This window comes from Lipophrys pholis (genome assembly GCF_963383615.2).
Source record: "Lipophrys pholis genome assembly, chromosome: 23".
Classification (NCBI taxonomy): Eukaryota; Metazoa; Chordata; class Actinopteri; order Blenniiformes; family Blenniidae; genus Lipophrys; species Lipophrys pholis.
In genome coordinates, this window is record NC_137645.1 from 5,440,733 (window position 1) to 5,466,650 (window position 25,918).

The 25,918-nt window shown below is 45.4% G+C and overlaps 2 protein-coding genes across 3 annotated transcripts; both read left to right on the forward strand.

Moving 5' to 3' along the window:
* Positions 1-1,644: 1,644 nt before the first annotated feature.
* On the forward strand, positions 1,645-14,691 carry LOC308127518 (rho guanine nucleotide exchange factor 7-like). 2 transcript variants are annotated; one of them, XM_080492620.1, is made up of 22 exons: positions 1,645-2,098; positions 3,297-3,380; positions 6,955-7,039; positions 7,291-7,421; positions 7,501-7,702; positions 8,533-8,624; positions 9,640-9,734; positions 9,866-9,961; positions 10,310-10,432; positions 10,551-10,689; positions 10,764-10,823; positions 10,953-11,099; positions 11,181-11,267; positions 11,361-11,439; positions 11,556-11,686; positions 11,787-12,011; positions 12,183-12,276; positions 12,412-12,501; positions 12,841-12,999; positions 13,282-13,378; positions 13,523-13,577; positions 13,720-14,691. In XM_080492620.1, exons 1-22 carry the CDS (start codon positions 1,934-1,936, stop codon positions 13,840-13,842), a joined length of 2,559 nt encoding a protein of 852 aa, XP_080348746.1. In that variant the 5' UTR covers positions 1,645-1,933; the 3' UTR covers positions 13,843-14,691. The 2 variants fall into 2 exon arrangements, with proteins under 2 accessions (XP_080348746.1, XP_080348747.1); XM_080492621.1 differs by lacking the exon at positions 12,841-12,999 and having other exon boundaries at positions 13,720-14,686.
* Positions 14,692-15,487: 796 nt separating this feature from the next.
* Positions 15,488-25,505, forward strand: zc3h13 (zinc finger CCCH-type containing 13). Its single transcript, XM_080493375.1, has 20 exons — positions 15,488-15,645; positions 16,385-16,555; positions 16,683-16,786; positions 16,871-16,985; positions 17,147-17,258; positions 17,361-17,527; positions 17,649-17,797; positions 18,003-18,203; positions 18,289-18,456; positions 18,562-18,905; positions 19,012-19,440; positions 19,538-19,756; positions 19,836-20,319; positions 20,762-20,958; positions 21,250-22,476; positions 22,573-23,199; positions 23,288-23,431; positions 23,506-23,706; positions 23,967-24,130; positions 24,213-25,505. Exons 2-20 carry the CDS (start codon positions 16,394-16,396, stop codon positions 24,414-24,416), a joined length of 5,418 nt encoding a protein of 1,805 aa, XP_080349501.1. The 5' UTR covers positions 15,488-15,645; positions 16,385-16,393; the 3' UTR covers positions 24,417-25,505.
* The last annotated feature ends 413 nt before the right edge of the window (positions 25,506-25,918 follow it).

A 25,918-nucleotide genomic window follows, 5' to 3' on the forward strand; every position in this document is an offset into this window, starting at 1 on the left:
TGACACATCTTCAGTTGGAAAAAATAGGACGACATTTCGGATGGTAAAAACAAAAGGTGTAGTGTTGTATTTTGCACTTTTGTGGGGCTGATATTGTGAGCACTCGACACTTCTGAGGGTTAAAATGGCCCCACAACATTTTGCTTGTTTGCTTATGAAGAAGTTGGCGTTTTAAAGTTATAGATGGATTGAGGTTTGGACACTGGAACCCTCCCAGATTACCTCCAAAGAAAAAAGCTGCAGACCTGATCTCTGATTCCAGAAAAGCCTAACACACGAGCAGACTCAACCAATCTCACATAGTGAACAAAGCAACAGGCATTTCTCCGGATATTCAAAAAACTCTTCTGAAAACATTCCACGTGGTAAATGTACAAAAAGCTTTAAATGGGCATGTTCATAATATAAAGCTGCTCCTAAAGAGTGAAAGGAAAATGTCGTTCAATTCAGAATATATTATATAACAACATGGATTTTCAATATTATATATTTGTTAATATTTGTACTACATAAGTTTAAACATCCCCCTACTTCTTTTGGAAGGACATTCAAAGTCTAAATATTTATTTTTGTTTGATTTTTTGAATATTTGGGGTTTTGTTTTTCTTTAGTCCGTTATGTGGCCTTGTTTCTTGATTTGTCTTTCCTCACTCACATGGTCGGAGTTAAAACAAAACAAAAAACACACAAAAAGGAAGGAATTTACAACTTTGTGCAGTTTTGGGGAATCTCTGCGCTAAACTGCCCAACAGGGGGTGACAAAGCCTCAGTTGACACATGCGATGATAAAAGGTTTTCCCAGTCGATGAATTAATAATGTCCCAGGCCTCCGTGACAGGAAGAGATCGACTTAACACCACAGTTATGGTTCATTGAATAAAGTACATTAGCAGAACTGATGCCTCCATGAGATTTTTTTTTTCCCTGCAAAAAAAAAAAAAAAAAAGAGTTACTCTCTCCATGAAACTATAATCTGGACTACAACTGGATTCTGTTTACACCTTGTCAACAGACAAATATACTTTTACCTGATACATATATTCATTTTAAAAATTAAACACGCTCCTAAAGCTGCATTAATTGTAATAGCTGAATAGACTTTAAATGAAGAAAACCTGAAAATATTTAAAGGACGATGACACTTGATGAATGGGGCTTGTTGTTGTTGTTGTTGTTGTTGTTGTTGTTGTTGTTGTTGTTGTTGTTGTTGTTGTTGTTGTTGTTGTTGTTGCTGTTGCTGTTGTCGTCGTCGTCGTCGTTGTCATTGTCATCAGAATCATATTATTAATCTCTGGGGAAAATCTTTGAATGTGAATTCAATTTCATATGTGTATTTTTATACATTGTTGAGAGTCTGCAGTTCATCAATGGGACAGTCCTGCATGAGAAGCTGTCATCTTCATCCAGGGCACGCGCTCTGAAAGCGGAAGTAAAGTGTCTCTCCCTTCAAAATACTAGTCCTCACTCTACTGGCAGCACATTTCTAGGATATACTTTATTCATTGAACTCACTCTAACATCTATTACTGTAAATATCAACACCATGGAGTAATTATTAGAGATGTTCTGCATGTTGAGGTTGTGTCAGTGTGGGTGGTGCTTTAGTGTGACATTTCTAACAGGAAGTGTTGTGTTGCTACAGCTGCTTTGACAGTGGTGATGCTTTCTGCTCCAGTTGTGCAGGAGCAAAGGTGAAGCCAACATCCTCTTCCGAGAGGAGAGAGAGAGAGAGCGAGACAATGCAAATCTGTTGAAAGGAAGGAACAAGCTTATTCCTCACTTCCACTTGGATTTTTTTCTCCTGCCTGAGCTGGAACACAACGTGAGGCTCCAGCCCGGATCATCTGGTTGGAATGACTTAATTAGCTGTGGAGGGGAGGAAAAAAGAAACAGAAAGGAGAGGCACGGTGTTGTTTTAGTGTGTTTTTGAGGAATGAATTCAGCCGAGCAGACGGTTACGTGGCTCATCACACTGGGGGTCCTGGACTCCCCCAAGAAGAGCATCTCGGATCCGGAGGCTTTCCTGCAGACGTCCCTGCAGGATGGAGCGGTGCTGTGCAGGCTGCTGGAGCGGCTGCGACCCGGGACGCTGGACAAAGTCAGTGTCTGCATGCATTAAAACACACCTCAAGTAGGGAACAAATAACTCAAGTTTGTTTTTTCTAATTCATTTCCTTCTCGTGAAATGTATTCCCATCGCCACAGTAGGTTCCATTTTTCATAACTGTTCATGATTTAAACAATTCAATTTTAGTTTCATCTGTTTACTTTTGTAAGAATCCTTATATAAAGTGACTTGATTTTAAATGAAACATGCTGCTGTGGAGTAAATCGGGTAAATCCCCCTCTCCCTGACGTGCGCGCGCACACGCACGCGCCCGCACTTATAAACAAAAGACCATGAACCTGTGCGCGTCACGTCCTCCTGAGGCTTATCAGCCTCCCTGGGAGATTGTAAAACCTGCTCAAAGTCTCAGTGTGAAGTCGGCACAGGGTGGGAGGCCATCAGAATAAAAGCACGACGAGATTATATTATTATCTTCTTCATCATCATCATCATTACAGATTTAGCTCCATTCAAATGTTCTCATCGTTTTAAATGAGCCTGTTGCTCCAATTGTTCATACATTTCCTCTGTTGTTTTTTCAATGTTTGATAGTTGTAAACAGACCACAGTGTAGTCGGCTACTGATCATTTTTGTACCACTTTTTCCCAAATTAATATGTTTACAAATCTGTGTTGAAATTCTGTACAGATTGCCAATTTATTTTGCCCCCATGAGAAATGTGTATTTTGCTTTTAGTGAGGTTAAATATGAGGTGCAGTGGTTAGCGCTTTCGCCTCACAGCGAGAAAGTCGTGGGTTCGAGTACCCACCCGGGCCTTTGTGTGTGATGTTTGCATGTTTTTTCCGTGTGTGTGCGTTTCCTCCGGGTGATGGGTGAACAATGAACATTTTTACCTTTTTTTTCCAGAGGTGCCAATTTTTTTAAAGAGTGATCTGGAAAATGATTGGTCAAAAAGGTGTGCTATACAAAAACAACTTAAGTTTAAGTAATATTTTTTAAATCACAATTGAGACGCAATTGATCGGCTTTAGTTTTATTTTTAAAAGGTCAGACCGGAAAAGTAATCGCATCTCACTTGACAGCGTAAAGCAGCAAGTGTCAAGTGCACAAACAACGCCTGGAAAAAAGCTTGTTTTCTCTCCAAAAACTGTCAAAACAGCCACAGTCCGGACTTCATCTGATTCAAAATGAATGTTTGGATGTAGTTTGCTGACTTTTGCTGTACAGTTTGTCCAGGAGCCGAGCAGCGACAGCGACAGTCAGCGGAACATTGGCGAGTTTATTAAAGGCTGCGGGGCTTTCGGTGTAGAGGTGAGTACACGCACACACACACACACACACACACACACACACACACACACACACACACACACGCACGCACACACACACACCTCAATGATGCATTCATTAATTCACCTTTTCCACCATAGACCCGCTAAAGCAGTCTGATCTATCCCAACACAGTCGTACTTACTGATTAAATCCCCGTCTAAAACTTATTTATACCCTAAATCATGAGTGACGTCTTTATCCACTTATTTCTAAGGGTTCATCAGAAGTTTAAATAGTGAGGTAATGCGTCTGTAGCTGTGCATTATTACCCTGTACGTCTTCACAATCAGCCAGAAAAGGTTATAACAGACATGTAAACACCCTAAAGCATACAGACATGAATGCATGATAAAGATATTTGGTTGTGCTTCTTAACATGTAGAGTTTCTATTCGAAAATTAACTGCAAAGCTTTGAATATATATTATATTTCAGCTCATAAATCGTTTTACAATCTATTATGATGCACTGCAGCATGTCTATTTCTGGTTTTAGAGTTTAAATATACTTCGGTTTTCATTTAAATCCTCAATAGTTGTATTTTTATTTTAACTTTTTAATGTGTGCAGTGGTATTGGTTTCTGTCCCTCTTTGTTGGTTTTCTTTCAAATATTAGTGGGAAAGTCTATTTCAAACGCATCTATGTAATTGCAGTTCAGCTCACAAGTGAACATTCTTTCAGGTTTACCCCTTTCTTACCTGCTATAACCAAACCCAACATCACTAATGCTGTAAAAACACAGAATTTCTTCTGATTGTAGTTACATTATGTAACGGGGGAACAACGTTTATTCTTTTATTTAGCATGTTTTCTTTGTCAAAAATAAGTGTTAAAAGGTGTTTTTCCTTTCAATTAATCTAAACTGCAAAGCGTATGCTCACCATTGCATAGTAGATTACCTTTTTTTTTTTTTTAACATATTTTGCATTTAAGCAACACTTAATATTTATTTATATCTACATTTATTGATTTCTATTCAAACTATCAAAAGCAGTAGTGCTGTAACGTCATTAAATTGACCAAAGATAGTGGGAAAGTTGCAAAAACTGATTCAATTTGTACATCAGTATAGGAGTAAAATAATGGTTTTTCTGTTTGTAAAATGCTTCTGCTTGGTGGTGAATTGAAGACTTGATCATTTTCACAACACTGTAACCACATGAATGTGGCTTTTTCAGAAAGTTTAGTGTTATAAAGATCCGCTCCTCTCATGGTGAATACCTTCAAGCTGTGATATTTACTCAGGTTTCAGTTGTTAAACGAGGCAGAGTAACACATTCGAAGCAGTCCAAAATAGGCTCATCTCAGTCTGTTCTCAGAGGACGTATATGAAGCTGCAGGGTTGTGGTTCTGTCTGACTGCCTGCTGCTACGTTTGTAGTTATGGAAACAAGTGCAGAGATAAGCCTGGGCACACTTTTCACATTTGGCGGTGGTTTTTAAGTGGGTGGAGTAGATGCACTAATGGGCCTCAGCTTGAGATCGCACAGAATAGTCAACTTTCACTTTGGCAGGTTGTTTGAGATGATTATCTACACAGTGATCTTTAATGTTCTCTCATTGAATATGCAAAGATGCTAACAGAACAGGGCAATAGGTTTAACAATGTAAGTAAATCCACGACAGAATAAGTTCAATACAAAGGAAGTCCACCTTTTGGAGCGAGCCGGTGGAAACCCAGAACTGAATCCAACAGAGGTGATGTGAGCTCAGAGAGCTATTACCTTCCAACAATATTGCTCTGTGATGTTGCACCGCTCCGATCAGCGAAGAGCTGGCTTCAGTTTATTGCCACCAAAGGACCTTCGACCGGTTATTAAATCCAGTTTTCTATTACCTTTTTCAGCAGCACCGTGAATGTTTAATGACCCAGATTAGATTCTTCAAGAAAACAAAAGTAAACTTTAAAAGTTGTTTCTCTTCCCCCTGACTCTAACGCACATCTCGGGGTGTGTGCATGTACAGTGCCTGTGTTTGCACAAGTCGAGGTCAAGCCAAGTGAGAGCCTTCCCCACTGGGAGCGACGATAAACACACACAACACACACACATGTACTTATTGATCATGTCTGTGGAAAAAGCTACGGGATCCTAATGGAGAGGAGCAGATTGCGTAACACAGTTATAGACGTTTAACGAGGTTTGGCTCTGGACTCGGGCCGCAGTCGTGACGGAGGAGCTTGGCTCTTGATTCCTCAGTAAATGAGCGATGGAGGGAGTTTGAATAAATGAAATGAGGGAGCGCGGAGGAGTGGGCTGATGTAATGCGGCGCGCCTGGCCGCCAGTGGACTTTCCAATCAGGTTGAGTAGAAGCATGTCAGCCGCGTTGCTGGAAGCCAAGCTCTTCATTACTAGCAGTGTGACTGAGCGATTCTTCCAGACAGTCGTCGGACAAGCCGAGGGCGAGTCACACTGCACCCGTCACAGACTGGGCGACAAGCGCGGAGCGATACCGACCACAATTAACAAGAACTACACATTTAATCAGATTACAGTCACCTCCATGAGTCAATCCTCAGCTATTGGTCGACTTTAATCTGCGTGGATATTGATTTGTAGCATTTAGACGCCTGTGCTGCAGCAGTAAATCAAGTGCGCCCTGTAATCAGGTAAGCTGTTGGACCAATCGCAGGCTTTGTTTTGAGCATGCTGTAAGTGTGTGTGTGCATCTCATGGTCACTGCTTCATTCAGGAGAAGTTAAGGGAATTTGTTACTCTCACTTTTTTTTTATCAGTTACTGCTGCAGGCATTGCATCACCATTTAGTTTCATTTCATCCATTTCATTAACAAGAAGAATGAAAATCCAGGATGTTGGTCACTCTTTCTATATCAAATGCAGTTCACTCCATTAGTAACGACTGATTTACTTATGTGTTCTGTAGCAGGATTACTATTGCAACAACACATCATCAGTAGGGTAAAACTAACCTGTCTCACGACGGTCTAATATGTGTTCTGTAACGGCGTCTCAGATTTAATTATTGATCACTTCCATTGTTACGTTGCGTTGTGTTACCTCCAGTGAAAGTCCACATGATGCAGTTCTACTGCAGGAGCGGACGAAGCAGACTGAGTTTGTGCGTTGGCCCAGTGCCAGACAGAAAGGTGAACATGTGTATTAACTGATGTGACTACTAATCAGTCTGTGTGTATAAATCAAACCAAGTGCGCTTGACTTTTACGTCGTCCGATCGCTCGACCTTCACACTTCCAGAGCAAAGACTTCAGGCTTTGTGTTGGATACACAAGATTAGGAGCTTCAGACGTCTGTCCGTTGTAGCTGTGAGTGTCCATGTGTGATGGGGAGATTACAGAGGGGGGGAGCTCAGACTTTGAGTAATCCTGCTCCAGACTGCAGTCAGAACGAGCTGTAAACCCCTCACCAAACAACCAAAACCAGGTTTCTCACACAGTTCTTTTTTTAAAAGGCTGCCGCACTTCATCACAATCTGCAGCAGATACAAGCGCTGCTATTCAAGGAAGGCAGCATTGTGTTCAACGTTTCCAGGCACCATTACTATTCTAATATCTATGCTGTTTCTTTTCTTAAAGCCTTTTGAGGTCAACGACCTGCTGCAGGGCCTGAACTTCACCAAGGTGTTAAACTGCCTGGTTGCTCTTAACAAAGCTACTGAAGGTGAGGCCGTCATGTGTTCATCTTGTTGTCATCCTGCTCATCTCACCACCCTGTTCGTGTGGAAGTGGCATGTTTTAACTGATCCTGGGAGGGGTTTTCTTCCGATTCCTCCCACAGTCATAAAGCATGCTTTATTTGGTGATTCTAAGTTGCCCACACATGTGTGTGTGTGTGTGTACATAGATTGGCCGTATTTTGCGACATGTGTTTGGGACATTTTGTGAGTTTAAGAAAGATGTGACTTGTTGCAGTTGCCGACATCTGTGATCCTGGAGACTCCGTTTGTGTGCCACAGCCCTCGTCATCAAGGATCAAGTCATTTGACTCTTTGAACACTCAGTGTCGCTCCTCAAAACTCCTGCAGCCTCAGTACCGCAGCCTGGTGAGTGTCAGTCTCTACAACTCCAGAGATCCCCGTGAAGCATGGAGGCGTAGAACTTCTGTCTGCTCTCTGTTCTCAGGACATGTCGGAGGGCGGCGGCGGCCAGTGTCTGGTCAAGGCACGCTTTCCCTTCCAGCAGACCAATGAGGACGAGCTCTCTTTCTCCAAGGGGGACATCATCAGTGTGAGCAGGCAGGAGGACGGGGGCTGGTGGGAGGGCTCGCTGAACGGCAAGGCGGGCTGGTTCCCCAGTAACTACGTCCGGGAGCTGAAAGGAAGCGGTGGGTGGAGCTTTTGTGGATTTGTGTGTAGCATCAGTGTGTTTTTGTTTCAGCACAGACCTCTTGGATCGTTACTTTATAGTATAAAAATAATAATATCATTGTTTAAATGGATTTTAAATTCTTTTCATATTGGTAATACTATGGTTTTCCCATTTGTTCTTGATTTCATCCATTTCATCCAAGCTTGGATACAGCGTGTCCTTGTCCAAGTCACGTCTGCCCGTCCTTATTAGATTGTTCATGTCCGCTGTGCTGCTTTCGGAGGAGAATAGACAGGAAATGAGGAAGAGCGTTTCACAAGCACACAAAGACGGGAAATTCCAGGGCTGCTGTTTAAAAAGCAGCTTCCTGACTTACAGCTCAAGGCAGAAAACAACTGCTGTTCTAATGCCGGCAAAGCAACGACATTAAATGTGGGCGACAGCAGCCATGACAGTGAAATGACTTTGTTGAGTCACTCACTTGTAACAGTTAATTAAATCTTATCCTGCACACTGCAATGGACACGATTTCCGCGCACATAATGAGATTTTTCTATGTCCTGCTGTGGAACCGAGACAGCTTTTTCCAGATTCAATGTTTGATGTCTTTTGATTTTTGCTCCTTTCCCAGCGTAACATGCAGTTTGCCTCTCATGTGGTCCGCATAGGCATCGGTCATTTTCAATAATGTTTTATCGAACAAATTCACAGACGCTTCAACAGGGAAGTGTTTCACAATGTTATCACATGTATGAAGTCACTTGGCGATTGTGTTGGTAACCAAGCAAAGTCAAACTGCAAACACAATACTATCTAATCAAACCGGCTCACTTTTTCTGTTTTCAGATAAAACAACAGACAAGTCCAAGTGTGGGACGCTGAAAAGTCCCCCCAAAGGCTTTGACACCAGCATCATCAGTAAGACCTACTACAATGTGGTGAGCGTCATCTTAAGAAACTGAACTGAGACGATTAGAATTTAAAATGAAAACTTCTCATCAAATTTCAATGTTTCAATAGCGAGAAATAATGTTATTGTTTGCTTTCCATCTCATCTCCTGGAGCTGGAGCTAACCTAGTCACGATCAATTAGTTTTCATCCACGAGTCTGATAGTGAGTGTGCAGTGGTCCATGTGTGTGTGTGTGTGTGTGTGTAGGCATGTGGTGGTTTGTGGAGGCTGCGTAGCGCCCCTGTGTGTGCTGTCTGTGTGCCAGAGAGTGCAGCACATGTAATGTAGGTTATTCCTTCCATTCCAGTGGTTTCTGGGGCAGCCTTGCCCCGGGGTCGGCTGCTGCCGGTGTGAGTGTTTGCGTGTGTTTTATTAATGCAGCAAGCTGCCACAGAGTCTCTCGACGGTCCGTCGCTGGTCGGAGGCACCTGAGTCAGAGACTGTGCCTGCAGTGGAGAGTGTTCCCAGAGAGGAAGGCAGATAAAACAAGTTAAAAGTTTTCTAAAAATGTCCCCTGAAGCAGTCAGGGAAGAGCTGAGGTTTGCAGCTTTAGCCTTTGTGTTTCAAAACGTTGGCTTCCTCCATGTCGCCATTAAATAATTTGACTCCGTTGTTATGTCTTCAAACTTGACTGGAGACAGGCTTTACTCGTCCAACGTTCAATTCATTAGCAGAAACCTCATTCGTCTGTGCTCTGTGATGTCGTGATGCGATTAGTCAATTAGCCCGTGTGCAATGAGAGCCTGGGAGAGCCAGAGCCGGCGTTACAGCTCCCAGAGGGCTTGATAAGTTCCTCCATTAGCTTATTACAAAATACATCTCCCACTGAAAAAGGCTTTTCCCCATAGACTCATTTCCATCTGCCAGCTTTCATATTTTCACTGGTGTGATTTCTTTGTCTGACCGCTCTGAAGCTCAGAGCCGCTCAGTTGGTGAGAAGAAATAAAGTCCTCACCTACAAACGGCTTTAAACGTCTACTTTTTACATCGACACTCTGTCAGGTCCTGCAGAACATCCTGGAAGCAGAGAGTGAATATTCACGGGAGCTGCAGAGTCTGCTGGGGTCTTACCTTCGCTCCCTCCATCCCACAGACAGGTGGAGTTATTTTTACACTTTGATTTTGCAGGCGAAGGGAACATCACATCAGAGTTTCAATATGCTCCCTTCTCTTTTCCTCCTCCTCCTCCTCCTCCTCCTCCTCTCCTCTCCTCTCCTCTGTCTTGCAGACTCAGCAGTGTTGACATCAGTCACATTCAGGGAAATCTGGAGGAGATATCCACGTTCCAGCAGATGTTGGTGCAGTCGTTGGAGGAGCATACAAAGTCAGTTCATACTAAACAGTAACTAAATGATTGTATTGTTTCTTTTTAACCTTTGTCCTTTCATTCTTTGACATGTGCACCAGAACCACAAACATTTCTTCAATCAACATGCAGTGTAACTAACAATAGAGCTTCTTGAAGCTATTCAAACCTACATGTCCATGTATGCAGCTACTTTACCAATAGTGACATCTAGTGGAAATAATTAGTCTTACAAGTGGTTTCAGTCCATCAGTCCTCAGGCGTCTGCAATAAATATTATTGAATGATGATTTCTGCCTTTCTAGGTATTATATTCCTTATTTTTTTCATGTTTTTTCCAATATAATGTTGTCATACTCCTCATAGACTCCCTGAGAGCCAGCAGAGGATCGGAGGTTTCTTCCTGAATCTCATGCCCCAGATGAAGATCATCTATATAGCCTACTGCTCCAATCACCCCTCTGCTGTCGGTGTACTCACACAACACAGGTACAAAACGGTGTGTGCATGCATTTAAACTAAATGCACGCATGTCGACCTCTTGTTATTCCTAGCTGTATTTACCTGCTGTTGCATGTAACAATAAATCTCTTGAATTACATGACAGTGAGGAGTTGGGGGAATACATGGAGTCCAAAGGGGCTTCCAATCCTGGGATCTTGACCCTGACCACGAGTCTGAGTAAGCCCTTCACCAGACTGGAGAGATACCCAACACTGCTGAAAGAGCTGGACAGACACATGGAGGTATGGCTGGGCGCTGGTTTGAATTACAACAATGTACTAACAGGCTCATTTTAGATACCTTCTATGTGTTTTAGGACCAGCATCCTGACAGAGCGGACCTTCACACTTCCATGGCAGCTTTTAAGACCCTGGCAGTAAGACTCACTTCCATCTATCACATTATTACTTTCAAGATTTGATTTAAATGCGATTTATTGAAGCATTAAATGAGACTTCTTTTGTGTATATGTTGTGCACATATGGTTGCCTCTGTGTATATTCAGGCTCAGTGTCAGGAGGTGAGGAAGAAGAAAGACCTGGAGCTGCAGATTTTATCTGAGCCAATCAGAAACTGGGAGGGAGAAGATATCAGCTCTCTCGGTCAGGTTCTGCACATGTCCCAGGCCATGGTTGTCACACAGAACTGTCAGGTGCGACCACAATAAAAACAACTTGCCTCAGGAGTTTAGAGCGGAAAAAGTGACGGTTGTGAAAATTATTCTGTCTTTCAGGAGGCGAATGAACGCTACCTTGTCCTCTTCCCTCACACCCTGCTGCTGCTCTCCGCCAGCCTCAGAATGAGCGGATTCATCTACCAGGTAGCATTCAGATCTCTCTCTCTCTCTCTTCGTTTTTGAACGAGTGATTTGTATTGTGTTGCTCTAACGCTGCGCTTCCCTTCGTGTTTGAAGGGGAAAGTGCCGTTATCAGGAATGCTCATCTCCAGACTAGAAGATGGAGAAAATTTGAAGAATGCTTTTGAAATATCCGGTCAGCTCACGCCCTATTTGGAATTCATGAAACCTCAGGTTTTTCTTGTGTGTTTATGTGATGTGTGTGTATTCGTCTGTACTTTAAAACCCGTGTTGGTGTGTGTTGCTGCACAGGTGGACAGTGCGAGCGGATGCAGGTGGCTTGTAGCAGTCAGCACAACCTGCAGGACTGGCTCGACCTCCTCACCAAACACACACACAACCAGGGTGGACACACACACAAGCCTCCGTCCGTGTGTCAAACGGTGGGTCTCCATGTTTCCACTGTCATCCTTTTACCTTTTACCTTTTCCTGCGATGATCTTCGTCATCCTCACTCCTCTGTGGTCTGTCTTGCCCCTTTAGCTGCCCTCTCAGCCCTTCACTCCCTCCAGACACTCCGAGTCTCGGGGAGGAAACAATGGCAGTGCCTACCACACTCTTCCTCACCCCTCCTCATACGGGATAGGAATTAATAGCAGCCCCATGTGGGCCCCCCTGGAGCCTCCGAGTACTCCCAAACCCTGGAGTTTGAGCTGCCTCCGCCCTGCACCTCCACTCCGGCCTTCAGCTGCTCTCTGCTACAAGGAGGTACTTTATATTGAGCTGCTTCAAAGGACTTTGACTTCTTTTCTTACTTAAACGCGGCATCTTCTCAGTGTTCACTTTGTCATCCCCTGCTGGCCAGAAACTAAAAACGGTATCTGTCTGAATCCAGCCACATGGTCAGAGAACCTGAGCAAGTATTATCTGTCTTTGAAGGATATGAGTAAGAGTCCAAAGAACATGAAGAAGCTGCTCCCAAAGAGGAAACCGGACAGGAAACCATCGGAGGAGGATTTCACTGCCAGAAAGAGTGAGTTACAACACAGCAGCAGTTTAATCTGCTGGTTGAGTTCACTGAAATGATCAAAGGTGAAAAGTGTTGCTCATGGAGTTGTTGGCTCTTTCCCCTCGATCGTGTCCTAATGAGTCTATCCTCGTGTGATAGGTACTGCAGCTCTAGAAGAGGATGCTCAAATCCTCAAAGTAATTGAAGCTTATTGTACCAGTGCCAAGACGCGACAAACCCTCAATTCAAGTGAGTACACTTGTGTGTGTGAGCTCATCGTACACACATCCAGCCTACCCGTCTGACCGCTAACCGGTGTCTGCTTTCTTCTGCTCTAACGATGTTTTTCCTCTCTCCTCTTCTTTTTATGTCTCACATCGGCTTTCCTCATCCTCCCAATTATCACTTTATTCCATTAACATGCTGTGGTTTGTTTTTCTTTGAAATTATTTCTCTTTTTTTTAACCGTTTACCGCTCACTCCTTCTCAATGGTTTGTTTAAACCCTTCATCCTTTCCCAAATATGATTTGCACCCCCTCTCCTCTCCAAACATTATTTATTGCGGGTTATGTCGTGGTTCTCGAAAGCCTGGCAAGGAACTGACCTCATGCACAACCATGTGCTCGCTGACACCAGCCTCAATGTTGCTGGTCCTCCTGGCAACCTGACAAGTTCTGACCAATCAGAGGACTCGGATTATGACAGTGTCTGGACTGCCCATAGTTACAGGACTGCCTCGTTTTCTCGTAAGACATCGGTTTCACAAACCACAAGCATGAAAGCAAAGCAGTCAGTTTACAGCTAGAAATGAATGTGTACAGCTTCATTTCCAACCAATCCTGTCATTTCACATGTTTTTGTTCCCCGAGGTATGCACTGTCTTTGTATGTAAACGTGTGTTTATTCTCACAAATTAATTAGGAAATTGTCTCGTGTGTATCATGTGTCAACTGCATGTGTTTGTATTGTGTTTTTGTGCTTCACGTAGATTGTGTATTAATAACTGATGATGTGGTGTGTGTGGCCAGGCTCGAGCAGGAAGGACGTCCAGATGCTGTTCCCAGAGGAGGAGAAGATCATTGTGGAGGAAACCAGGAGCAACGGACAGACTGTAGTAGAGGAGAGGTGATGTATTATAATCATAGGACACCATAAATACAGTGTATTAGAATCATACAGTAATTTTAAAGGGAAATGAAGAACTAGTGGAAGTAAGCGATCAAGGTTGTTGGTTTGTTTAAGTTATAATGTTCTGTTCTGTTTCTGTAGAAGTCTGGTGGACACTGTGTACAGTCTCAAAGATGAAGTTCAGGAGCTCAAGCAGGTCTGTTTTCATTATTCCTCACCAGATCTCCTCAAATTCAGCTGTTATAAGGTACCAAACTGGATTTGTGGACCTTATTGTGATATGATTGTCCATTCTGAAAGTAAATTATTACAGTTATTACCATCTGTTCTTTTGACAGGACAACAAGAGGATGAAGAGGACACTAGAGGAGGAGCAGCGGGCGAGAAAGGAGCTGGAGAGGATCATCAGGAGAGTGTTGAAGAACATGAACGACCCAACATGGGATGAGACGAACCTCTGAGGCCATTGCACGTCACACCATCCCAGATGACAACACTTTCTGACTCCTAAAAAGACCAAATAACAAAGTGTCGTTTTACACTTCACACCGCCAGTCATTCCTTCCAATCGCTTTTGACCTTCACCGTGACCTGTGTGCCAAAATGTGGACCAGCCCAGCATCCCTCAGCGAATCCAGGACAACTGACCAAAAAAACTGAAGCCATAAAGGTCACAATCGGCACAATTTCATCACTTCCTGTCATGTCTTTTAATTTCTCCCCCTACGATTGTCCTGCTTGCATGAAGTTCTACCTGGAGTTTGAGACATTTCAGAGAGACGCCACACCCTGTCTGCATTTCATCGATTGACAATAGCAGTGAGATAACTCAGTGATCTCCCCATGTTAGGACCAAAGGCAAAGCAATACAAGTCTGGAAAACAGTTGTTTTTTTATTATGTCAGGATCACAACTTACTGTGAAATGGTGTCTTATTTTTTATATTAGTGTTTTTACTCTGACTATGATTTGTAACACTTGTTCTTTTCTACACAACCTGGTCGAATCCACACAAGATGATTTGTACAGAAAATCAACATAAGTCTCATGGAGATGTGCCACGGGGTGAGAAAACTCCTATCCTTCGCCTGCAAATGACTCAATTGCTGAAAGAACAACACAGTAATGTGAGCTGTGTAATCCAGGATTTCAGTCATAGCTCTAATTTATCTATTTAGCTGACTGATGTAAATGTGTTGTGTGCTGAGATGTTACAGTGCTGACGATGACTGCAGTAGTTACTGTGACAACAATCGTGACCTCTATTTATTTCACCTGTTTGTCTCTGAATAAAACGTTGAATCGAACATGAATTTCATTTATATAGCTGCAAATTAAACACATCACTATAATCTCAATTTAAAAAATAATTAGGGAATGCTGACTAAATATAAGATTTAAGGAAATTCCTTGGCGTTTTTCCAGTGTTATGAAAAATTACTGTATTCCTTTGGATTAAAAATATTAAATTAAAATTGTTAGTAATATTTTATCAATGAAATAGTTTTTTATTATTAATTTATTCTACACGTGTCAAAACAAGGATGCAAAAGGCATATATCTCCGAAAAGAAAAAAATCTATTGACACTAATTTGAACATATTTACGTATGTGCCAGCATACACACGCATACACATACATACTCATTTATATACAAACTCCTTGTAAATAATCTATATAAATGAATCGAGATTTTTATGAAACTGTACATATATACAAAATAATCTATGTCCAAGTTTACACACACCTATCTAGAAATACATACTTGTATACCTACACACATAAAACACATGTACAATTCCACATCCCACCAATTTCTCCAATAATCAAATCTTATAATTATCCGGCACAGCCATTACAGTGTTATAGGCACCCATATAAATTCACCTCAGGTCTTAATCCCTGTACTTGTTGATATGATTGATCTGAGCCTTTTTCAAACAGTCTCATCAAGTTTCAATGTTGTTTTTGTATCACTACTTTGGAAACTTAATATTACAAATAAAACTGTTGAATTAACGAAAGGAAATAACAGTACCAAGCATCGCCGCAGTTCGGATTTGGCGCTGCGATGTAATTACGCAACATTGAACAACCTTAACTACCAGGGAAGAAGAGGGGGACGTATGACGCGCACTCCGCCAATATGACGGCTCACACAGCACTTTGTGATTTTAAAGAATAATTCAAGCCTTGTTATTTCTACAAGTGCTGACTCCTTTTTACCGGAATAAAGTAGATGCGACACCGATACTTTATCCTGGGTAAGGCCGAGCTTGTGTCTGCCTGAGGCCAGAATCGCAGCTGGAGAAGGCTGAAGGCCTCGCGCTCACTGTTAGCATTGTTAGCATCTTATCCAGTCCGAGGCATGCTGGGCTGTGAACAACTCTGGGTAACCTGCAGATCGTTGCGTGTCTTTTATGCTCATAAATCTGCTGCACACAGCAGAAACTTGAATTAAAGTGTGAAAATCAGCAGGTGGCCTGAGCTCACTTGGAGCTCGCCTGCAGTGCTGCTTGGTCGAAGTTAGCCAAGAGCTGCTGCAGAGAGCGCACCGTTATATCTACATATGTTTATGTTTTGGGTCGGATTTGTTATGGTGGACTGCCAGCTGTTTCATTTATTGAGTTTTTCCGACGCTTGAAAGTGTTAAAATCTGTAGCAGAGTGTGACTGAATGAATGAATGAGTTCTGTTTAAACGAGGAGTCGATGATTTCAAACCTTATTACATTTGTAAGGCTCACTTTCATCTTGCCATTGTGACCCTGCCTATGGATTTATCAATACAGATCGCCTCAAGTTGAGATTAAGCCAAATATATTAGTGTAAATGTTGTAGATCCTGGTAAAGCTTTTAAATTCTCGTGAATTTATCTTTAAATGGCCTACATAAATAAATCCACCATATCTGAGGGATTCTGTTTGGTCCCTATTTGATCAGACACGGTCTTTCCATTAACCTTTTCTTTTTTTTTTTCTTTTTTTTTGTTTTCTCTTCTTAAGTCCTGCAGAATGTCCAAGATCAGGCGGAAGGTAACAGTGGAGAATTCAAAAACCATATCTGACAGCAGCAGCAGCACCACAACCAGCAGTACCGCCAACCCCGCCGTCCCCTCCCGCAGGCCGAGTGTGTTTGAAAGGCTCGGGCCCAGCACTGGGAGTAATGCTGCTGATGTACGTACCTCTGAGAGCTCCCACCATGAATATATTCAAAGAGTCCCGTCTTAAAGACACCTGTGTCAGGCATTTTCTGCAAATTCACTGCCTGTTGTTTATTGGAATCACTTTCTTTGTCTTTCAGAGTCACTGCAGAAATTGGCTGAAGACCGGTAATTGCAGTTACGGCAACACTTGTCGCTACACACATGGAAGTCAGCCGCGAGGCAAAGGATTTAGCTTCAGCCGGTAAGACGGTTCAAGACTTACAGCTGCTTCTACAAAAACGATTGTTTTCGAACTGACAGTCATTCTTGTTTCTTCATTTTACAGGTCAGCCGAGAGACCCACAGGTGATCTACGGGAGAGGATGAAGAATAAAAGACAAGATGTTGACCCAGAAAACTTGAAACGAGACCTAGACGAGCCCACATCCCCCACAGTCAGAGTGAGTCCTCTGCTTTTCTAGTCTCAGTTTTAACATGTTGAAGGTGGACATAGAAATGACTGCTGGTTATCAGAATGTTCAGATAATTCAATCTAGTGTTAAATTAGGAAACGCAAGAGCAGGTGAACATATGATTGACACGTGTTTGTATTTTTCTGTAGCAGAGAGAGTCCTCCAGAGGTCGACACCGGGAAAAGGAGGACATTAAAATCACAAAAGAGCGAACCCCAGCCAGCGAAGAAGAGCCCATAGAGTGGGAAACAAACCGTGAAGGTTCCATCCCTTTTCCTTAGTTTTATGTCACAGATAACTTGTGAATGGTTAATTTTTAATTAACAAGCCTTCTTTCTTGTCCTGATTCTGTTTGATTTTCAGACTCGGACATCGGAGACTACGATTACGAGTTATCCCTGGAGATGAAGCGCCAGAAGATTCAGCGTGAACTGATGAAACTGGAGCAGGAGAACTTGGATAAGAGAGAAGAGATCGTCATTAAGAAAGACGAGACTCCCACAAAATCCAGAAGTACAGCTTTGCCAAAGGTAAGTTAAACTGTGGTGACTCATTTTTCAACCCTAGCTTTTATACTTGGGAGTATTCAATCTAGCAAATACATGTCTATGTATTATCTATGGCTGATTAAAATGTTCTTGTGTCTCTCAGGCCTCCCCTGAGCAGTTGAGCTCCAAAGACTCACCATCATCCAGAAAATCCAGCACCCCCCCAAAACACAAGAGTGGAATCAAAGGGGCGGGCTCCGGGAAGAAAGAGAAGAAGGCGTCGGTGTCCTCACCGGCCTCCGAGACAACCAGGTACGAACACCTTCTCAGTGTGGCAAGTTTTGTGTGTAATAATCCAAATCTTGCATGCTGCACCCATGAGGACTTTAAGCAGCTGTATATCTTTGTAACGCTGATTCCACTAATTTCAAATAATTTAAAAAATGTATGAACCTCATAATTATACATTTAAGATATTGTTTCACTGAGAGTCATGCTGAAGGTTTATTGTGAACAGATCCTCAAAGGGGGGTCACAGTAAGAAGAAAGGGCCCCGTACCCCGAGTCCTCCTCCACCAATTCCTCTGGACCTCCCGGTGATCGGGAAGAAGCACAAAGGAAAACACAAAAACAAGGAGAAGTCTGTGGAGAAGCAGAAGGAGGGAAAAGATCGAGGACGAGACATGGAGAAGCATAAAGAGAAGAAAGAGAAACGCAGGTACAACGTGAGCAATGGAAGCCTAGTGCTCCAGTTCCTCTCTGTCCACATCTACAACTTATCTCCATTGCTGATTCGTTTGTAGGGATCGATCGGACAGTTCCCACAAGGCCAAAAGGTCAGTGACGTCAGAGGAGCGGTCAGGCAGCGTGCCGTTTGCCTCCAGGGGGGCATCGCCCCCAGCCAGGAAGAAATCCGTCTCTCCGAAAGTGTCGTCTCACAAGAGCGCCGCATTCGCTTCCTCACCCCAAAGGTTAGCTTGTGACAGTGGCTCCAGTGGACCTCCAGCCCTGAAAATGCTGTTTAATCAAACATCTTGAGGAAATATTTACCATTTTTCACCATCTTGCGACCACAGGTCACCGTCCCCACCACGCCACCAGCACACCCCCACTCCACCCCGCCACCACTCCCCGTCCTCCCACTCGGGTTCCTCCACCCAGAGACACTCGCCGTCCCCCCGGCGGCGGCGCTCCTCTTCTCCTGCCTACCGCCGCAGCTCCACGGCGCAGGCCTCCACCTCCTCGCCCCCAAGCTCCCGACGCTCCCGCTCACCTGCCCCCTCCCACGAACCCTCCTCACCCCCCAGGCGATCGGACAGGTCGAGCCCCAGCCGGCGCCACTCCAGGGGCAGAGAGAGGAGTCGAGGCGAGCGAGAGAGGAGCCCACCTGCCCAGGATCGCAGATATGAGCGTAGAGATGGTATTTTCTTATTTAATGACTACATCTGGATTTTTATGTAACTTAGGACGGGCAGTTTTTTGAGCTGTTTGAAATTTAACAAACTTTGTGTTTTCTCCGTGAACAGACAGCCGCAGCAAAAGAGACAAAGACGGCGTCCGCGACGACCGTGACTACGACTCGGAACAGGCGTCTTCACGAGATGACCGGGAAAGCAGAGATGCTCGTGACCGAGGGAGGGAAACAATCCGCGAGTTCCGTGACAGCCGCGACGTGAAGGAGTCCAGAGACAGCCGGACAGACACCCGCTCCAGTCGTGAGTCGCTGGAGCGGCGAGACCGCGAGCGAGACCGAGACAGGGAGAGGGAGAAAGACAGAGAACGAGAGAAAGACCGGGACAGAACAGACTCCCACAGAAAGGAGGAGGCGGCTCAGGATGACAGGAGCTATGGACGGGGTCACGGGCGTGAGGAAGGAGGTCGTACCGATGTGAGGACGGACCGAGCAGACAGGAATGGGCGAGGAAGAGGACGTGCCAACGAAGCGTCTGAGAAAGGCAAGAACTGATTCTGCAGTCCTACAGAACTCCTATTAGTCTCCATGCATCTGTGAGTAAAGAGTAAACTTTCCTCTTTTTTTTTTTCCCACATCAGGCTCAAACAGAAACTCCCGCAGCTCCCAGCTGGACTCCCACGACACCTGGGAGTCCCGCAGCAGCGCTGCACGTGAACGCAGCGCAGAGAGGAGCTCCGAGAGGGGCTCAGATCGAGATCGTTACGAGAGCGACAGGAGAGGTGAGCAGGCCAGAGACTCTTCCTACGACAGGCGAGGAGGGCATGGAGAGCGGGATCGGAGAGACAACAGAGACAGAGGTTGGAGTATGATCTGAACAGACACTATGAAGTGTCGAAGACCACAAACTGATTTGTGGTTGGTTTGTTTTGTTTCCAGACCAAAGAGGAGCGTCCCCAAACAGACATCAGGGGAGGTCGGAGGAGTCGGAGCGGGAGGAGAGAAGGGATGATCGTAGGACTGACCGAGCTGAGGACAGGCGGGATGACAGGACCCGGGAGCGGGACCGAGACAGGGAGCGGGAGAGAGAGCGCGAGAAGGAGAAGGACAGAGAGCGGGAGAGAGAAAAGGAGAGGGAGGCAGAGAGGGAGCGAGAGCGGGCCAGGGAGCGAGAGCGTGAACGGGAGCGAGAGAGGGAGAGGGAGAGGGAGCGCGAGGAAAGAGAGAGGGAGAGGAAGGAGAGGGAAAGGGAGCGTGAGCGGGAGAGGGAGAGGGAGAGGGAGCAGCGGGAGCGAGAGAGGGAGCGAGAGAGGCAGCGAGAGTGGGAGGAAAGGGAGAGGGGGAGGGAGGAGAGGCGAGAGAGGAGAGAGGAACCCAGAGATGAGCAACCGGTTCGAGACGTCAGGGACGATCGCAAGCTGAGGTGAGTGTCTGTGACGTCATGCTTCGTTTTCAAGGTGCATCACAGTAATCCTGCAGCGGGGCAGAGAAATCACTCACTTTTCACTATATTCTTCATTTAATTACTAAGATTGTATGTCGATATTTCTCACCATGTCCTTTTATAATATGGCGTTTGCACATTTTTCAAATTTTTTTCCACTTTGTTTTAAGTTTTTATCATAATGACATTTTTTTGTATGTTCTTGAATGTTTATTAATCAGATAAACATTTAGAATTCAGTCTATTCAAATACATTTTTTCTGTTGATATTTACTTTTTATTTATTGAGAACATGTAAATATATTTCACTTTTTGACTCTTTTAAATATTTGACTTCATTTCCCTTTATTTCCCCCCGATTTTCTTTTTTTAACTTTACTTGATTTGAAAATTTAACTTTTTTGCTGTTTCATCTCTGCAGTCGTAAGAGAGCCCGGGTGGAGAACAGCCCGAGCCCCCGACAGTCACCTAAACGCACCGCACGAGATCTCAGCCCCGCAGACAGCGACGGCTATAACAGTGGTGAAGACAAAAGTGAGCGCCCGATTGGCCGAGGGCAGGCCAAGCTCCACCCACAGCCCCTCCTCCCCAGCCCAGTGTGTCCGCCTCCATCTGACAGTAGGGAAAATCTTTTTGAAAGGACACACTCGTGTTTGAAGGGGAATACACCTCTTTTATAATGCAGACACACCATGTAAAGCATCTTAGATCCCAATTTATTTCTGATTTAACTGAATTTACTTTTCTTCTGTTTTCCTGAATTGTACTAATGCAAATGAGGCAAAAAGTATTGATTGTTGACCACAAATATACTTCAAAAGTATTTCATTAAATCTGGTAAATTGAATGACGTCCTCGTCTCCCAGCGTCCTTTAGGATGACTCGAGTCTGTGCTGTGTGTTTGTGCAGATGGAGACAAACACCGTCTTCTGAGTCAGGTGGTGCGGCCACAGGACCCCTTGTTACGGTCGCCGCCACGGGCCACCGCCTCTGACGACAAGGCCGCCCACTGGAAGGAGGAGGAGCGGAGGGGGGCTGGAGACAAACGGGACACACGCAGCCGCCATGAAGACCTGGAGCTCCGAGGCGTGGAGCGAAGCCGAGGGGGCGACCGCCGTGCGGAGCACCTCTCGGACATCCTGCCCGACTCCCACAGCCGAGGCCGAGACCAGCGAGACACCACCCCGCCTCCTGCTTCAACCACTGCCGCCGTGAGCGACGACAGAGACACTGCCAGCTCCCAATCCCACGAGGAGGGGAAAAAGAAAACAAAGTCACAGAGGAAAGGCTTGAAAAAGGGTCGTAAAGATGAGGAGGTGGCCGGTGGCAACGGTTTGGTCGTAGCCGGGGAACTGTTCAACCCCGAGCCTCCACCAGCGGCGGCTGCAGAGGGGCTGCCACCTCTCCACTCCCCCAGGAAAGGAGTGAAGAAGAAGGCACTGGACCGGAAGAGGAAACGTTCACGAGGAGAATCTGACGTTTCCGAGGAGGAGACCTTGACCCACCAACCCCACAGTAAAAGGAAGAGAGGCCCTCGGACACCGCCACCCTCCATGAGGCCTGATCACTGCGGCCCTGGAGGCAACACCAAACCCTCCTCGCTACCCACAACGGATAATTTCAGTGACTGGTCAGATGAGGAGGTCACCGACCGAGGAGGTCCTCTAGAAACGCAAGCCCCCCCATTCCCTGCTGAGCGGCCCCCTGCTGAACCACTGAGAAGAGGCGGTGGCCCCAGGATGGGCAGGGACAGAGAGCGCTGCAATCCAACCCCCATTGCCCCTTTGCTCTTGCAGGAACCCCCCATACTGCTGCAGACGAAGACCCCACCGCCACTCATGTCCCAGCCGCTGCTCCGCAAACCCCCACCGGAGCCGGGGCGCAGCAGCAGCATGGGCAGCAACCAGAGCCGCACATCATCCCGCCGCCTGCGCTCACCCTCCAATGAGTCGGCACATCGCGAGGACCTCCAGGGCTCCAGGTCGCGCCGGGGCCGCCTGCCAGGCACCAACTCACGGGACCGGGAACGAGGGAGGGAGAGCGAGAGGCCAGTGGTGAGCGATCCTCCCGGAGCCGAGAGGAAGTCTCGAATCGACCAGCTGAGGAGAGGCGAGCCGAGCCGCAGCACATCGTCAGGTAAACCCACCCAGAAACCCAGAGCATGACGTCAGTACTGATGTAAGTTGGTGAGCACAAAGTTCTAACCTTTCTGACACACTTGCTACTTTGCAGACCGGCAGGACTCCCGCAGCCACAGCTCCAGACGCAGCTCTCCCGACTCGGAGCGGCAGGCCAGGTCCAGGTCCCGAGCCGGCTCCTACGACAGCCGCGAGCGAGAGAGGGAGCGTGAGCCGTTCGAGCGCGACAGAGAGCGTGAGCGGAAGGACCTGCGACCCCAGCAGCAGCAGCCACCGCCGCCGCCGCCGCCACAGCAGCCACCCCTCTTGCAGCAGCCCCTGCAGCAGCAGAGGGACTGGGAGCCCGAGCCCAGGGAGTGGCCCAGCCGTGGACGGGAGCCCCTGCTGATGCGTCCTGGCCGAGAACCTCTCCTGAGGGAGCGGGACATGAGGGACAGGGACCGTCACATCCCCGAGGGTCTCCTCCAGCAGCATGAGCGAGACAGAGAGCGGGACCGGGGCGAACGAGGCAACGAGAGAGAGAGGGACAGGATGATGCTGATGGACCTGCCGCCCCATGTGGACTCGAGGGCCCAGGGAAGAGGAGACATGAGGCAGGATAGGAGCGACTATGAGCCTCTGCTGCCTCGAGAAGCCTTCACTCCTGCAGAGATGGAGAAACAGAGCAACAGCCATCATCTCGTAGAACAGCGTGAGCCCGAGAAGTCGGACAGCATTGATGGTTGGAAAAGACAAACCACTGCAATTTCCATAGTTTTCCTGTCGACATTCTTTAAATGAGAGCGTTTTCTGTTGTGCTGCGTTCACAGGAGATGACGATGGGAAAGAAGAAGATAGTCAGTCGGTCGCGTCTGTTGGCGAGGAGTACGAACCAATCAGTGATGACGAGCTGGATGAGATTTTGGCCGATAGTCAGAAAAAAGAGGATCAGCAAGAGGAGGAGAAAATTACAGGTACTATCACATTTAAGATGGAGTTATTTGTTTTCATCTGGAACTATTTAACATGACCTGCCTTGTGCGTCCAGGTCCTCTGGATGTCATTGATGTAGACTGGTCCAGCCTGATGCCCAAACAGAAGCAGGAGCCCCGGACAGCGGGGGCAGCACTGCTCCGTTTCACCCCGGGAGCAGTGCTCCTTCGAGCGGGCATCTCCAAGCGACTTGCTGGCCCTGAACTGCTGGAGAAAGTCAGAGAGGTGTGCAAGTCTGAGCTGGATGACCCCAAAGGTACGCTACACCTTCAGACCAAAACGCAACTACAGGATGTTGTTTTTGTTTGTTTCAATACACGTCACAGCAGACTTGGGTTAAGAGTATTTTTTGGGAGGGGTTTTAAACATCAAACTCCACAAGTGTAATGTCAATTAAATTAAAAAGATTTCACACAGCGCTGGTTGGTGAGATTTGATTCCCTGTGTTAAGATCTGTAAAACCTCAATATGATATTAAATCATTTCTGATCCTTTCTATCCACGCTGTAATTCCAGATGCTGACAAGCTCTTTGAGCATGACCTGGGGGCCCTAAACATGGCGGCCCTCAACAGACGGGTGGAGAGGGCCGGCTTACTCAGCAACCTGGGGCCCTGCTGCAAGGCCCTGTGTGCCCGCAGGGACTTTGCCATCCGCCGGCAGTTGCTGAAAAACGAGAAGGTGGATGTCATTTTTTTCCTCTGCTGATCACACTGAGAGCAACATGTTTCAATCTCTTAACTGGTCTGTTTGGTCTCATTAGGGTCTCACCAAGCAGTACCCCACAACGCCCGTGGTGGACAGCGAGCTGCTGCAGATGAGCATGCGGCTCTTCAGAAGGACTATGGCCGGTCAGGCTGTGGCTCCGGAGAGGACAGACAGTGGGCCAGCGCCACCTGCCGAGGTGGCTGAAGGTGGTGGTAGTAAGATAAACACAGCAGCTCAGGCAGAGGTGTGTGTGTCCTGAGAGACGGAGAGAGAGACGGAGAGAGAGACGGAGAGAGAGACGGAGAGAGAGACGGAGAGAGAGAGACAGAGAGAGAGATGGAGACATCTCAAAGTGTTACTTTAATCCTCACTCACTGTTCCCGTCTCATCATTATATGTGTAGCCTTTTTATTAGGAAATAAAAATGGAGTCTCAGTTGTGTTTCACATGTTTTGGATGATGTGTAATTGCAGTTCATAGACTGTCAAACTCACACTGGTGGAGGTGTGTAACCAGTCATGTACACATCTTTGTGGCTTCATGTTTTTTTGTGTTTGACAGCAGACTTTAAATTGTCAATCTTTAACCAAGTTAAAATGTTGGATTGCTTTTCATTACCTGTGCTTCAGTTACCACAACTGTGCATTAAAAATGTTAGATGTTCCATTTTTGTAACGGGTCTTTGGCTTTGTATGAACCGCAGCCTGCAAATAATGTGATTGTTGCTGTTGTTTGGTCGCACCATATCACACAGTATTTTCAGCATTTCACTACAGAGATCCACTACAATGAAATCTTCTGCAGGGACCCGAAGAAACATTTCTCCTGAATAATATTGCCTCACTGAATGTCACCTGATGCAGCTGTTAGTGTGTTGTTTTTTTGAACTGAAGTCACCCAACACACGGAATCCCTCTCCTTACCAACCCACATCATCCAGAAAAAAAACAACATAAAATCCTCCCCAATAGGACACAAACTGCACTCTTAGAGAAAAGTGACTGGAAATGTGATAAAACAGAGTATCAAGTCTCACCCAGCTGGATAAAGAGAACCAGAGACATTGGAACAGCAGATTGTGAGTGCAAACACAATTGCAATGGACAAGGAACCGATTTACAATGGAATTGTGTGTTTGTCTTAACGTTCTGGATTTGATACAGCACCTTCTGCCATGGCCATGAAAAGTTGACATGAAGTCAAAGTAGACCTGCCGATATCATCTTATGTTCTGATTTGCCCTGTAATTTTTTTGTTTCTTTATCCAAAGTGGTCAACATTGAGATGTGAAAATCATATCTGGTTAAAGTGTATTTTATACTGTAGAATAAAGACTGATGTTTTTTTGATTTGTATTGACATTTTGCCAGAATTACCACAAAACAAATCTAAGTGCAGATAATAACAAATAAACAAGTGAATCGACATTGATTAGCCAGCCACCAGAAACACTTTTTGAAGGTAAGTTGTGAAAAGCACAATAGAAATGTATTTTATTTAGTTGTCAATTACAGAATAAAAAATAATTTTAAGTGGGTGAGATGAGCTACATGTTTTGATCTGCAATATTCATGCAGTCATGGTGGTTATCTCAGATAGCTTGAATATCTGAACTAAGATTTAGGTGGGATTAACATGGTGTAGCAGCTGATGCTGCCTGTTCTCACAGAAAGATTATAGATCTTATAATTAATTCCCCCAAAAGTAAATTAAACAAATCAAGTAAATAGGAATTTGGGGGTTGAGTACACTATCTGAATG

Coding starts and splice junctions, on each gene's coding strand:
- LOC308127518 (XM_080492620.1), top strand. CDS start 1,934: ATGAATTCAGCCGAGCAGACGGTTACGTGGCTCATCACACTGGGGGTC. Junction 10,433..10,550: donor GGTGTACTCACACAACACAG/GTACAAAACGGT, acceptor ATTACATGACAG/TGAGGAGTTGGGGGAATACA. Junction 13,578..13,719: donor AAGTTCAGGAGCTCAAGCAG/GTCTGTTTTCAT, acceptor TTCTTTTGACAG/GACAACAAGAGGATGAAGAG.
- zc3h13 (XM_080493375.1), top strand. CDS start 16,394: ATGTCCAAGATCAGGCGGAAGGTAACAGTGGAGAATTCAAAAACCATA. Junction 18,457..18,561: donor TTCGCTTCCTCACCCCAAAG/GTTAGCTTGTGA, acceptor TTGCGACCACAG/GTCACCGTCCCCACCACGCC. Junction 19,757..19,835: donor GAGAGACAACAGAGACAGAG/GTTGGAGTATGA, acceptor TTTTGTTTCCAG/ACCAAAGAGGAGCGTCCCCA.